At 32.4% G+C, this 16248-nt stretch overlaps 1 protein-coding gene across 1 annotated transcript in view; it reads left to right on the plus strand.

The window, feature by feature from the left end:
* Nucleotides 1-15687, plus strand: part of LOC118192073 (uncharacterized) — a 544392-nt gene extending 528705 nt beyond the window's left edge. Inside the window, exon 5 of the mRNA XM_085825577.1 lies at nt 4726-15687. Coding sequence (XP_085681703.1) covers nt 4726-4829 — 104 coding nt within the window. The 3' untranslated portion in view covers nt 4830-15687. The remainder of the gene's footprint in view (nt 1-4725) is intronic.
* Nucleotides 15688-16248: the final 561 nt, after the last annotated feature.

The following is a 16248-nucleotide window of genomic DNA, read 5'->3' on the forward strand; positions in this document are numbered from 1 at the left end:
TCATCATCATCGGAAAGAGTTTTGAAGAACATTTAGGGAATCTTAGGAAGATGCTTCAGAAACTGAAAGAAGCCAATCTGAAGCTGAGTCCTGCTAAATGCAAATTGTTCCGAAAGGAAGTGACTTATCTGGGACATGTCATCTCTGCAGATGGTGTGCGCACGGATCCTGAAAAGGTATCAGCGGTTAAATCCTGGAAACGTCCCGAAAATGTCCATCAGCTGAGAAGCTTCCTAGGGCTTTGCACCTACTATAGGAGATTCGTGAAGGACTTTTCTTCCATCGCAAGACCCCTTCACAAGCTGACAGAGAGCAACCAAAAGTTCTTGTGGACGAAAGAATGCGACGATGCATTTAACAACTTAAAGGAGGCTTTAACATCTGCTCCAATCCTGACGTATCCTCAGCACGGCCGACCATTTATTCTCGACACCGACGCGAGCAATGAAAGTGTCGGTGCTGTTTTGTCCCAAGAAATAGACGGCCAAGAACGTGTAGTGGCGTACTGGAGCAAGTGCCTGTCTAAACCGGAGAGGAATTATTGTGTCACCAGGAAAGAGTTGCTCGCCATAGTCAAAGCTGTAGAACAGTTCCATCACTATCTATACGGCAGAAAATTCCTGCTCCGCACCGATCATGCATCATTGACCTGGCTTTTAAATTTTAAGAATCCTGAGGGTCAAATAGCCAGGTGGATACAGAGACTCCAAGAACATGACATCACTATCCGTCATCGTAAGGGATCATCACACGGAAACGCCAACGCCCTGTCTAGAAGACCTTGCCAAGAAAACTGCCGATATTGTTCCAGGGTGGAAGCGAAATACGAGCTGCTGACTCCGGTCGCAAGACAAATTACAACATCAACATCGGCTGATCGAGAACCGTGGAGTGATGATGAAGTCAGGAAAGACCAGCTGGAAGACCGCGACATTAAACCCATAATTGATTTAATGGAGTCGTCAAACAGAAAACCTACCTGGCAGGACATTTCTATCTGTAGTCCTACAACCAAACAATATTGGGCACTCTGGGATTCACTTCACATTCGAAACGGCGTCTTATACCGGAAATTCCAGTCGGATGATGGGAAGACGTTCCGATTGCAGCTGATACTTCCAAGATCCCGCATTCCTGATGTCCTTAAAGAACTACATAACAGCCCTAGGGGAGGTCACTTTGGAATAATGAAGACCTTACAGAGAGTTCGTGAGCGCTTTTACTGGAATAATGCAAAGGATGACGTGCAAAAGTGTTGCCGATCTTGCGATGCCTGTGCAGGTCGGAAAGGACCGAAGAGACGCAGCCGAGGCAAACTGCAACGTTACAACGTAGGCGCGCCTTTTGAACGTATCACCTTTGCTATCTTGGGACGTCTGCCACGAACTGCTGATGGCAACAAATACATACTCGTTGTCGTTGATTACTTCACCAAGTAGCCTGAAGCGTATCCTATTCCTGATCGAGAGGCTGTTACAGTAGCTGAGGTGATGATACAGCACTGAATTTCCAGGTTCGGACTGCCTCTTCAGTTACATTCCGATCAGGGAAGGAATTTTACCTCGGTAGTAATCAAAGAACTATGCAAACTACTCGGCATTGACAAGACGACGCCATTACATCCCCAGTCGGACGGCATGGTAGAGAGGTTCAATCGAACCATCCTTAATAACCTCTCATTAGTGGTTTCCAGAAACCAGCAGGACTGGGACAAGAAATTATCGCTGTTTTTACTGGCTTACCGCAGTGCTGTCCACGAGACTACCGGCTATTCTCCATCACAGATGCTCTTCGGTCGTGATCTATTGTTTGGCCGCCCTCCGGATGCTCCTTCATCGCCTGAGGAATATATTAAAGATCTCCAGGCCCGGTTTGAAGTGATGCACAACTTTGCACGAGAACGAGTCAACTTAGCGACGGAGAAGATGAAGATCCGATACGACACAAGAGCTACTGAACATCGATTCCACGAAGGAGAAAAGGTGTGGTTGTGGAATCCGACTCGACGGAAAGGACTTTGTCCGAAATTACAGTCACCGTGGGATGGCCCGTACACAGTTCTAAACAGGCTGAATGACGTCGTGGTTCGGATTCGTAAGTCTTCGAACTCTAAACCTAAAGTCGTTCATTATGACAGGTTAGCTCATTACTAGGGCCATAGTACGTAATGTAAATAATTGTAAATAGTATCAGACCATGGTCCTTTATGTTTTTAAATGTGTATTTGATTTGATTTGTATTTAGTATTTGATTTGCATTTAGTATTTGATTTGTATTTAGTATTTGTTTTGTATTTAGTATTTGATAGCATTTGATTTAAGTTAGTTATTGCATTTATTGTTTATGTTGTTTGATATTGTAATGTAATGTTTATGCCTCAGTTGCATTTATGCCACAGTTGTAAGTTTAGCTTCCTGTCCAGGGATTGTACTGCCCGGGACGAGCAGTCCTTGGGAAGGGGGCAGTGTTACGAATTTGGTATTTAAAAAGCTAATGTTAGTTCAATTATAAATTAAATGGTTTTATTTCTCGCGCAGTGCAGCGCGTGACGAATATTAAAAGAAAGCTAAGCCGGAAAATTGAAAATACAAGAGCGCTTGCATTAAATAAATAAATATCTCTTTTTGATTTCGAGAAAAAACTGGAAAATTCTAGCGCGTGATTTTAAAATCTTATAAAAGGAGGAAAACATCTCAGTTTGTAGTAGTTGCTTAGTTTGTTGTTGTTTAGAAAACTGCTTTTGTTGATTGTAGCGAATTCGCTGTTTTGAATTACGTTCTATTGGACATTTGAGTAGTTAAAAGATAACTACTGTGAGATATTGTAATACTGCATGATAATTTGAGAACATTTAAGCATTTTTGTTGTGATAATAATAAATTTTTGTTCATTTTTCATCGGACTTGTGCATTCATTTCATAACGAACCCGTACGCACGCAACAATATTGTTTCATTTATTTCTCTTTTTTAACTTAGTTTAATTATTCGCTTTTTCACTTCATGCAGTTCCAAAAGAATAAGTGTTCAGCAGTGTGCATGTAGTTAATACTTATTAATAGTATGAATCCCAGACGCAAAAGAAACATGCCTACGTGGAAAATAAAGCAGGCAAATCGACAATCTTATATTCGGTGTAGGTTTTGTAAAATCTACGCGAAATTAACAAATCTTCAATAGCTAATCATAGTTGAAAATTCAATCACAATTTTGATTTTTTTGGTTCTACTAAAATTATCCAGAAAGCTAGTTCTATTAGGGAATTGGATTTTTTCAAAGCTTTTCACATTCACAAAAATTTATCCTGTTTAGTCAATGACTTTAATTCCAATCCAATCTTGCCTTATGCCTTTAAAGTTCTATTAACTTGACTCTTCATTTTTCGTTACTATTTCTGCCCACAGATGGCGCTATCAGTTCTTCCCCTGGTCGCCTGTAGGGTATAAATACGATAGACATTCGCTGCGTATTATTACTGACTCCCACTATCTTATCCGTAATGAACTTTTGCACAAAGATTTAAAACTTAAGACAATCCAGAATATATCCAAAGATCGAATGAAAAATTCTTTACCAAAGCTGTGCAGTACGACTTCGTAAATTATTCTCAAGTTTTTAATTATGAAGTTCTCTTAGAAGATCAAAGCATCTGGCCACTGGCAGCACACACTTTCATGGGTGGAGATGACAACTTTATCACTTAGCTCCTCAATTCGTAGCTGTTTATACTTCTAACTAGACTGTTTATTGCTTGTTGTTTCTAAGCTATTTGGAAGTAGTTCTTTGGAAATAGTAATAACTAAAGATGTATTGTATTGTACGTAGTTGTGCTGTAACTTCGTAGTCCAGGTTGTTGTTGTTTTTCCACGTCCAGAATTCATTATGTCATGTGTCCTAGGGTTTGAATTCATGAACCGACGACGTTGCTTTTCGCAATAGTTCGTTATAATATCAAGTCTTTCTCGCTTTTCCTTCCCTCTCCTCCCTCTATGAGATTCACTCAGGAATTTTTATCACCATGCCCATTGTGGATTTTCAGATTTACAGGGAAGTACTGAAAAAGCAGTGGAACCCACTGTATAACTACTTCTGTATCAAAGTTCTCGCTTTTCAGCTTCTGAGCCCGGCTTTCCGCTGACTCAATCCAGCTCTTCTCTCACCACTGCCACCGCCACCAGAAGACGACACGTGCAAGAACTCCTTGTCGACATTTTATCTTTTCTAGCTTCCTCCTGATGTTTCTCCTACTTCTGGATCCACCCGAGTTCTCCTCAAAGTCAAGTCCTTCGGGAAGTCTCTCCTGTTACTGAGAAGTGCTGCTTTAAGCAGTAGAAACCTAGTAAACCATATTACTATCTCTTGTCGCTTTTGCAGAATTTTTTGCTCCTGATAAAGGGGGACCCATTTTGCCCTCGAAATCGATTGGGATTTTACAAAATCTACACCGAATACAAGGTTGTCTATTTGCCTGTTTTAATTTTAACATTGATCCTAGCAAACGGGCTGGCTACACTGACGCTTCCATATGTATATGGTAAATGTAATCATTTTGCCTTAGAAAGTTTCGTATATACGTATATATCGTAGAGTACAACTTTGTGGTCTGTGATGTCTTTCTTTCGGTAAGAATAATTTAGTTCCATATGTTATTTATATGTCTTTAGTTATAATAGTGTATTTTAATAGCTAAACTATGCTTACTTGTATGGCAATATTATATCTTTCAGATGGCAAACAAAAATGGGGAAAGACTTGGTTAACAGACTCTTATGAACGCAGTCTTCTAGGATATGGTCCAAAGCGAGACCCCGTGTGGCCTGGACCCTTCTGAACACCTCTTCTGTTACAAGACTTCCAACAAAAAATTAGAAGATTCTAAATTGACTGTTGTAAGCAGTTCTCACCCACATATCCGTATTATCCTCAGTTTGTGGGAAGTGCTATAATATACCGAGATGGCTTCCAGCTCTATTTTAAACTTCGATTGATGTCAGTCTTTACCTTAAATATCCGTGTCAATCACCTTTTTTTTTTTTTTTTTTTTTTTTTTTTTTTTTTTTTTTTTTTAAATCTGCACGGTGCCCGACTTGCCACGTCTCCCATTGATTGACGAAAAAGAACAAATCTGAAATTATACATGTAGCATTTATGACTACACGGAGTGAATGAGGTTGGCGTTTTTGAAGGCTTGGTAATCTTTGAAAGTAAGGCTTGATATATATCCTCAATTGAATTCTTTATTCAGTGCATCATGTTGATATATCCGAATAATATCGATTTACTACTATGCTATCTTGCTATGAAGTTCTGGTAAAATGTTGACATATCTAATTCCTAGCACGTGTAAACTGAAATTCTTCTCATCGCCATGAATTATTATTAAATTTTCGTGCGAAAAGAACTGAAGGAGTGAGTTCAAAAACAATAATTGTTAATAAAAATGAATATTATTTAAATTCACATTGAAATTATTTTTCCTGTTGAATAATGACAATCGTGATTATCTTAATGTGTTAGAATCAAATTATTTTAACATTGTAATATTAAATGAAGATTTCTTGCATATGTCTTTACTGTTAAAAGATATCTTAATATTAAGAAAAGTTACTTTTTGGGGGTGCTTTATCACTTTAAGAAATTTAATAAAGGTAATCAGTTTTCTGTGTGCTCATCAGACAATGTAATAATATCCTGATTCTTTTCATAGCCATTAAAACTGAATATTAATCATTTTATCTACCTAATCAGTTTTCATTAAGGACATTAGAATTTTAAAAAAGGAAAAGTATATCAGAGTTCCGTGTCATATTTAAAATAAAGGCTAAACAAATGCCCAATTTTTCCATATATAACTTTCACCTGCGCTGTACTATAATAATCTAATAAAGCATTTTGAAATGAACGAAGAAGGTTTTCTGCTTCTTAAAATGCATATATTAATGCCAACATTTTTTTAGTAAATGTAAAATCGAAATAAAAATCAAGAACAAATAACATTAAAATTAAAACAATTTTATGATTGTTATGCCAGTTTTCAGGCTGCACCAGATTACTGCAAAAGGCCAAAATATTCTTTCATATTACCATCACTGTACACACACTTATACTCTTACATTAAAACAAAGATTTGAAAAACAAAGATCAGGGCGAAAATTTTGGGTTTTGTTCCAGAAACAAAATTAAGCTCTTTGGAAAGTTTCGTGGATTGGTTGCCCCAAAACCTTGAGAAGAAATTCATTTCCAATATTTTTATTCAATTTTCATGCCAAAATGAGAACTATTAACCTAATATTTTCTTGTAAATTCAAAACAAAACATAAATAAAAATAAATAATAAGCAAAATTCTGAATTTCAGATATTCATTGTCAGATATGCATGTTAAAACTGTATGAATTTTTATAACATGTTGTTATAAGCTGTTACAGTTTTTAAAAATGCTTCTTCAAACTAATTTTCTTTCAAAAATACCTTGCTACTACCTGCTACAGATTTTAAAATAAACTGATTCAATAATTAAGACATTACCTATTATTACATATTATTATACATAATATTACATATTACACAGGTCTTTACATATTAATACACAGGATAATTAAGACAGCATGTAATACATTTTCTAATTACATCATTATCAAAACTTTCTTAATGCTATAAATTTTATTTTTATTTCGAATGGCTAGGCGAAAAATTACAAAGAACTGAAGTCTTATAAACAGAGGTTACAAACAATAGAAATAAGATCAAAAAGACTGAAGTCATTGCATAAGGAGCATTCTTGCCTCCCAGTATCTTGACTCTTCTGTAAGACCACGAAGAGCTCCACATCGAAGCAGGTGGTCCTTCTCCATTTCTCCTCCAGATTCACAAAGTGGACAAATAGGATCGCTTGAAATGCTTATGCGGTGCAGGTGGGCGGCAAGGCAATCATGTTCTGTAGACAGACGGAAGGCCGCAACTGGATTGCGTCTTGGACTATCGAGAGTAAGAGAAAGACTTATCACTCTCAACTTTTTAAGGCTGTACGAGTTTCAAGATCTTGTAAGATGTTAGACGTAAATAAATGTTTTAAAAACAGTTTAATAATTAATAAGAAATGGCTGTATTAGGATGTAGTAGTAAGCTGGCACCTGGTTTTGCAAGGAAGTTTGCTTGTTCATTGCCCCAGAGGCCACAATGGCCAGGCACCCACTGGAGAACGATTTATTACCTTTAAAGTGAGAATCAGGGAAAGACCGAAGTCATTCCTAAGGAGCATTCATGCCTCCCACTATCTCTTAACGGTATAAACGCGAAAGCCAATGTTTTTGAAATCTGTATATATAATAAAAGAAAGAGTCTGTGTGTCTTTAGTTCGTGCTGCGGGTAAGCTAATAGACCCAGGGCTACGAAATTGGGTATATAGGTGCATCTAGAAAAGAGCCAGTGCACCTCAAAGCGATTTTTTTTTTTAAATTCGAATCAGATTTTTTTTATTTTCTCTTTTCGATTTTATCGCAGCATTTCGAATAGTTTCATTCTTTTAGAAATGTGGTTTTGGCAACAGTTTTTTATTCAATTGTATACTGGACTGCTAACTGTTGAAAATCAGCACTGTTGCCACTTGGAGAAACGATGGCGATAATTCTGTGCATTTTTTTAATTTAATGTTTCTCTTGGATACTGGACGTTTCTTGAGAGAAGGCAACGGGAAATTAGTTAATTTATTTATTAGGATAGTTAATACTTGTATTAAGGGATATTGCTTATTTCATTGTAATTTTGTTCCATGTAATACATTTTTTTACTTGTGGGTTTTTTTTATGAAGTTGTTCTGCAGAGTAAAATCCTGCACAAATTTTAAATTTAACGTTTCATATTCCCTTCAGGCATTTTCCCGTTACATTTAAAAGCCAGAAGAAGGCTGACCGTGTAGCTTCTAGTAAGGTATAAAATAAATGTTTGGAAGAAAAGCTAATTTTGTAAATAATATGGTCTTAAAACTTAAACAGTAAGCAGATTTTAGCTTTTATTAATGGAAAAAAGTACCTTTTAAGAATCTATTCAGAAATTACATTAATAGGTTCAACTGTTCTACAAGTGCAACAGGTTCCTATTCTAATTCAAATTGATCAACCAATTACCTAAATATTATACTCCATTACTTATAGCGCAAAAAATGCAATTCTTGGCTGAAAACATTCTTTTACTGGAATATTTCAAGAATGCGAAAAATACTGAATTGCACAAATTCACACACACAAACACATGTGAATGTATTTTTACGTACATCTTATTATGTTTCTCCTATGTTGTCTTCAAAGCCACTTTAAGAAGCTAATGTTAATTTAGTTTTTTCTCCTTTCCCTTTTAACCATTTTTCCCCTTTCGATACTTGAATTTTACGTGCTGTTAAAAGAATGCTAACTGAACTTCATACCTACATTAATTAATGAAGCCAAATGTTCTATAAACGCATCCTTTGCAAAAAAATGATGTAGTGTAATTCTGTCACGGTGCTCTGCATTATGTCCTTCTATTCTCTTCTCATCTAACCAATTTAAGAAGAGTGAAAGTTCATCAGCTCAGTTATTAAGTTATAGATTAAATCTTCACTTTCGAAGAAGTTCCATAAAATTATTTCACTAATTCTACCTCTTAGAGTATCAAGAAAAATAAAAATCATTAATGCAAAAATTAAGTTACGACATAATGTATACGCACCAAGTTCTTGCTTCTAAAATGTTGAATAAGATATTATTAGACAAAAGTTTTTTTTTATATCTGTTGCTCTGTACTTAATAAATAATTGTCGCATATAAATGTAGGGCTTAATAACAAAAAGTAAATTAACATTTTCTTAATTTAGGCACTTAACTAAAATCCAGAGAAAAAGAATTTTCTGGATTGGGAAAAAACTAAAGACTATTTTTTTTTCCTGTACTTGAGAAAGTTTTTTTCTTTTCAGTTGCAAAATAAGAAGAGAGAAATTCGAAACATTTCACATTTTTTTTTTTTTTTTTTTTTTTTTTTTTTTTTTTTTTTTTTCTAATATAGCACGAGACCGAAAAATTCTAAAATGTTGTCCTTAAAGTGTTCTAAAGCAGTAATAGTTAATTTCATAAATTTGCTTTTGTGTTGAGAATGTATTTTAGCCATAAAAATAACTAGAGTTTTTGAAATTTAACTTACAGAAATTCTTTGTAAACACAAAGAAAGTAGAAATGTTTACACAAAATTAAGCACAGGCGATCCTTTACATAAGATTAAACACAGGGATCCTTGCCAAATATAACTATACTCTACATATTAAATTAAAGCAACTGATTTATAACTGATAGAAGAGTTACTCAAAAATTTCTAAAAAGTTAAAACAGTAATAGTGTCAAATACTCGCGAATTAGAGACATGTTGTTATAAAAGCCTGCCTTTAAAAAACATGATTAATTTCATAATGAAAATAGATAATATTATAATTAAAATGTGTTTTCTTTTCAGGGCGCTTTTATATCTTAATAATATATCTATATTCTCTCTATTTCTAGTCCGATAATCATTTGTAAGAAATTTTCCCATCCCACATCTCCATATTAACCTTAGATTGTAGAAGGCGGTAAGTAATATATCAAAATGCCTTCCGCCATTAGTTTAAACATTGATTGATGTCAGTCTACCTTTAATATCGGTGTCAATCACGTTCTTCTTCTAATATCCTAATTATTTGTAATAAAACTAGACTTTAAGTCTCTGTGGCAAAACAAGTAAATAAAAGCTTGTATAAAATTGCTATTGGTTTCATTTGTTTTCCCTGAAACGAGAAATGCTACGGTACATGTGTGAGTTGGCACCCTTTTTGTTAACATTCAAAGATACGATCTGTTACTAAACCAGGCGACTTCTCGCACAGTGTGACACAGAGTGACGAAATAGCACATAGAGGAAAGGGTTTAAATAGCTATTAATTAATTTGATAATAATTAATTATGTAATTTTAAAATTATTAATAAGTTTAATAGTAATTTTATTTATCTATTTACTCTTGTACCTCTTTGATAACCGCCTTCCATAGGGCTCCAGCGCTTCTAATTCTAGAAATTAAGCCCTGTGTAAAAGCATAATAAATTTTAACTACTACTCAAATAATTTGTGTCATATTATACTGTCAAACTGAACCTTAAGTTTCAAGAGTTTAATTATGTCATTTATATGCGTCGCTTATTAAATTCCATATGCATCTTCTTAACAAACATAGGTGCATTTTCACGATATAATACTGAAATTTTTTTCTGTTAAACAACTGAACATAGATGTTGAATTTTGGTTTTAATAAAAACTTTAAGCAGAACCTCTTTTATTTTTCTTCTTCTTTTATGATGGATTTGAAAAATTTTAAATTTAGAAGATTCGAGATTTTAAGCATCTTTTTAGGATTCATATTCGAATGGACTAGGATTCGTCCCAATCTATAGGCATTTGCATTAAAGAGCATGTAAGTACTTCACATAATGCAAATAAAAAATTCACAGTTATGTGATTCCAATTAAAATTCGAAAGCACATACATGTATGTTGAACCCATTGCTTGGTCCTTCGAATGATAGCCTTCAAAACTGTTGCTAAAGGGAAATCTTAAAAATATTCTACTGATCTTTAAATCTTCCATGCTGAGTTGACTTAATGTACCGTATATTTTATTTAATACTTTTTTATGTATCTTACTTAATTACATTTTCTCCATTTATTAGAAATTAATATTTCATGGAGTCCCAAGTTTAAATAAAATCTGTACTAATTGCACGTAAAAATGCATTAGACGTAATAGTCGGGCACCTGTACGTTAGATACAAGCGATCTCCTTCTATCGCTAAGTTATTATTACATCAGGAATAACGGAACTGATGGCTTTCACATTGATGTGTTTACATATCTTCTCTGAACAAAGTATTCCACAGTTTTAAGTGATGGATTTGACTATCATGTTTAAGACTTTCATTTCTTTTTAAATTGTTCTCGTTAAGAGTTATGAAGCTATTGCAGTAATTACCAGGTTCAGATGATGCTCAAAATCTAGTTGACTTAAAAGTGTGTAGATGTTTAAAGAATAAACATAAGAGTTGCCTTCTTATCCATATCTTATTTAGAATAGAATCACGGGAAAATATTGCTACAATAGTATGAATCAGTAATTTGTATTAAATTTAAAAATTTTTTACATTATGAATGAGTTGCTTGAATTTTTAATCTAAATTCTGCAAAAGAATTTCTAAAAGTCTTTCATTTATGAAGGACGAACGATTACAATCTTCAGATATATATATTATATATATAAATATAAATGTATAAAATTTTGTATAGTACAAAGAATGTTTTTAGTTTATGTCATAATGTTTTTCTTGTTGTCGCTTTATATTTTTGTCTTCCGTTAAAATTTCACAAGCATGCTGAAACACTAAAAGTTTAAAAAAATCAAAGTTCTAAAAGCAGTTTTACGTATTTCCTTTTGATTTTGCACGTAAAATCAAATAATTAATTGCTATGGCAAGCGAAATATAATCATTTAACAGAAATACTTTCATCTTACTTATTTACAATGAGAAAGGTAAAGGAGTAAAGTACAGTATAAAAATCGAAAATTATATGGATTTATTACGCTGTAATTGCAATAAATTAGACTTTATTGCTAAATTTTAAACAACAGCAATAAGTACATATTTTTAACACTTAAAGAATTTTATTTTTTTTTTAATTTTTATTTTTATTTATTTATTTATTTATTTATTTTGTTACACAGAATATGAGAGAATAATATCTTTTAAAAATTTGTTTTCATATTTGATTACAAATTTAAAACATATCAATCCACTGATTAAAAGTTTTAGCGTTTTTAATTAGAATGTATATTTTCAAACTTGAGTTTTTATATATTTTACAACCGCTGTGCAATGTCAGAACTGCTATTTACACTCTTTGAAAACATTTTAAATAATAAAAACTTGCAATATATAAATCAGATATCACTCACATTTCTATTGCTTGTTGGAGTTTAATAGTAAATTTTATTATCTTGCATTATAGTAAAATGTTATGTTTATTTATTGAATATTTTCTGTGTGATGTTATTGCAAACAAATTTTTATTTTAAATATATGACAAATTATGTAATATTGCTTTTATCTTCTGTGTGTACTGTAAGTATTTTTAAAAGGTGCATATCAGTTATAATATTTTTCTGAAGGTATTGTTCAAGACACAGTCAAGAATATGTTATGATGTTAAGAAAATAAAATCAAATTTTACAGTTCGTGTATTTTTTCAGCGTGTATAAGAATAAAATTGTGTTTCATTTCATTTTATGCTAAAATATACCTTTACCAAATGTTTTGAATTTGTTTTATCATTTTTATTCTTATAGCTTGCATTTTTAAAGAAAACATAAGTTATCTATTGCATATATGCTTTGCATACAATCTATGCACTACATCAAACTTTTAAAGTATATTATTATTCGTGAAAAAAGCACTAAAGAATGTTATAACCAAAGTGACTACTAAATCATTAAATACAGTCTAACCATAGTTACTAGTAATTAAAGTGACCTATCTAACCAAAGTGACAACTAAATCTTTAAATATATTTTTTTCTATTGTGATGAGCTGTAATTTAAACTAATTTTTTTAAAAAAGAATATTTCTTCCTTTTTAATTTAAACTTATGTCATTTCCAAACTTCTAAATTCATAAAAAATCCTAATAATAAAGGTAAAGCACATGTATAATAAATATCTTCTTTGTCTATAATATCTACATATATAACGAAAAATGTACACATCATTGAATCTCCATGAATGGTGTGTACATTGATGAATGATGATGTGTCATCCATAGAAAAATTCTTGCAAAAACATCTCAACAGTCTTTGGCAAAGAAAAGTAATTTTCCTTACTTGATGATTTTACTTGATTACTTAATTTCTTACATTAAAATTGATTTTAAAAGGAATTAATTTGAAATCAAACAAATACACTTGGATTAAGAATTTAAATAGGGTTGTTAATTTATATCTTGAATAGAAATTAAATTTATATCTTGAATAGAAAATATCAATGTTTTAAAAAAGATCTAAAATGACTTTAATTTCTTTTTACAACATGACACGCGAAATTAATATAAATTTGGAGTTTTGAAACATCTCAGCTACATATCTGCAATTCGAAAGCTTAACCCACGGACTAATGAGTCGCAACCTTTCGCTTACAGACTGAAAATATTTCGATGTTACCCACACATCACATAAATCGCAGTCTTCCATTGTATCCATAGTATCCGTAAACAATAAGGGCAATTAGGAGGGAAATAAATTAGACGTGTAAATTTCAATCCGAAATGTTAGGAGTAGATAGGTCACCTAAAAATCAAACTAAGCTACTAAATTTTCCAGTTTCTTCAAACATTTTCACCAATGCGCAAAATAACTTGTAGTGCAATGAAGAAACCTCCAATACAGAAGATTCCTAGATTTTTAAGAAAAGCTTTCTTCTATCTTTTCTTGAAGCATTTTCGGTGATAGTTACTATTTCTACTAATTGCAGTAGATTTATATGTAGCAATCAAGTTTTTTCCAATGCTTTTACTGCAAAAAAGCCAGTTTTTAATTTTGATTTCTAAGAAAACCTTTATAACATTTTACAAAATGTCTTCCACGCTGTTCTCAAAATCAGCCTTCAATATGAATCTTCCAAATTGGATTATAGATTCACTTGAAACTGATATCAGGATTCGCTAAATGTTTCAAACTGTCGCGTTTTTTATTAGTGTAATTTGTCTGTATTATACATATCCTTTTCTCTATACATTATTTAGTTCATAAAATTTACTATACTATATTGTTCTAAGGCAGAATCTGCTGAACTACAGTTGCTATGCAAGGTTTCCGGACTATTCTAGAAGAATACTGCCGTTCATTGTAAAATATAAATTACTTTTGTCTCACTGCAGTTTATGTCAGAATTTCTAAAATATTTAAATATGTATGTGTTAAGTTGATACAAAATGAGTAAATATCTGACTTCATTAGTTTTTTTCCTTTTCTTGTCAAATTTTGAAACCTCTTCTTTGGTGTTTCTAAATGGATAACTATTCATCTCTTTTACTAACAAAGTGCTATAATAATCTCACATTTTGTCATACTTTCTAAGCATCTTTTAATGCTTTTTTTTTGGTATACTTAAAGATTTATTAATCATTAGAATCTGATTCAATTACTATGATGTCTTCAAACGATTTATAGATCGATTTATCTTCAGTCTAATTTTAATATAATATTGTAACAACAGGTTTCTAAAAATCAAGATTCTAATGTTTGTAACACCAATGAAGAATTTTATATTCTAACAATGTTTCAGCTTTTTCTTCACATTCCTCAACACTAGCTAATCTTTACCATACTTCTAGTCCCTTCCATTCGTTCCTATCCCTTCACGGTTAATAATACCCTGGGATTATTTTACATTAATTCCCTTTTTCCTATCGCTTGCTTTTGTATTAGGAAGCATATGAAAACCAAAAATGTCCTGTTAGCTACCCATTAGGAATGAGTGTGAAAGCACATCGAAATATTGGTAGTTTGTGAGCTAAAGGATTAAGAATATTAGTTAAAAATTCTATAAATTCAAAAATCATTAAATATTTATTAGGTAATATAGGAATAAAATACTTGTTACTTTGGAGTAACCGAAACCGCGAAATATTATAAACCTATACTGCTATTCTTTGTCTGTAGAATTCCTATTTATTTCGCCCTTGCAACCAAATGCTCTCTCATAGTTTAAATAAACCCACTGTTTTTTTTTTCTGCAATTAATAGCAGTATCGATAAGCGTAGCTGTTTTTAATCTAACTGAACTTTAGGTTTGATCTAAAGCAAACTCCTACTTTCTCGCTACTTACATGCAAAGTGCTGAATACAGCATTAACAAATTGCGGAAGATAACTGATTTCTTAACAGCTAATTAGAGGTAAATTTAGGACTTGCTACTACCCCAGTTTCGAGACAATCGGCTTTAGCGAAGCATAAAATATATGCTTATGCTAAAATGACATTTTAGTGCAACCGTGGAAGCAACATGAATTAGGTTAAGAAAGAACGCAATAAAATGAATCAGAATAAAGACTGTCTTGTATTTTTACATCCAATTTGTTTCATATAAAATGCTTTTAAATGCTCTTCATCTAATAATACTTTCATTTCTCTTGCTGTAAACATTTTGTTTGAATTTAAAGCGCTTTAGAAGTCTCGTAAGTAATTTTGACTTAACTGCTTTTTCGAAAATATTTGTTACTCATAATTGCTTAATTCTGCTAAAGAGTCTCTTTACTCAGCTTTAAAATATTTTAAAAAATACATCATATCAGAATACTTATGACTTTCTCTTTTTAAAGTTTATGATATACTTTAATAGTTTCTATTTAAATTATTAAATAAACCTTAAAATGTCATAAATTTATGCAGTGTTATGGAATTAGTATATGCTGGAAATAAAGGTTGTATTTTGTGATGTTATAGTTTTTATTAAGAAAAATGTTGGAATTATTGTAATTATGCCTCATCAAAGTTATTTAAATTTCCATGTAAATATTTATTTTCTTTCCCTTTCGAAGTACGTTATGATTGTTTCCTATCTACCTGTTTTATAAATAAAATATTGTGTGGTACTTATAGCCTCTTGTAAATAGTATCTTTTATATACTAACTTTCCAATCTGTTATCATTTTTATTCTACCAGTTATTAAACACAATAGAGATAGAATATTCGAGTCCTCGAAATTCCATGAGTCTCCTGAAAGAATCGTGACTCAAAAACTCAAATAATCGCGCATTTTTGTCACATAAATTATTCGAATCTTAATCTAAAACATTACTGAACTCTTTAACAAGAAATTAATTTCACTGACCTTCTTTAGTTAGCATTTATTTGTAAAAAGAATAAAATATGGTGTTAGTTTAACAAACAAGTTCACTAATATATTAGTGAGAGGTATTTCTCCCACTTTCCAAGCGTCCTTCGTGGTGTAGTGGTTCTGCACGCTGGGTCGGTATTCCAGAGGTCCGTAGTTCGGTTCCAGGCGAAGGCGTTTGCTATTTTCATCTCGTCTGCTTTCAAAAAAAACACCTAATGTCTCTACAGTGGCGCCCGAACTAAAAGGGCTGTGGATGATGATTCTCCGCACCCAGGATTTGGCGACTAGGTCCCCTAAAACCCTAGTCGCCCTTAA

This window comes from Stegodyphus dumicola, chromosome 10 (assembly GCF_044657685.1).
Source record: "Stegodyphus dumicola isolate Sdum_Otavi_A_Nest chromosome 10, ASM4465768v1".
In the NCBI taxonomy this organism is placed as follows: domain Eukaryota; kingdom Metazoa; phylum Arthropoda; class Arachnida; order Araneae; family Eresidae; genus Stegodyphus; species Stegodyphus dumicola.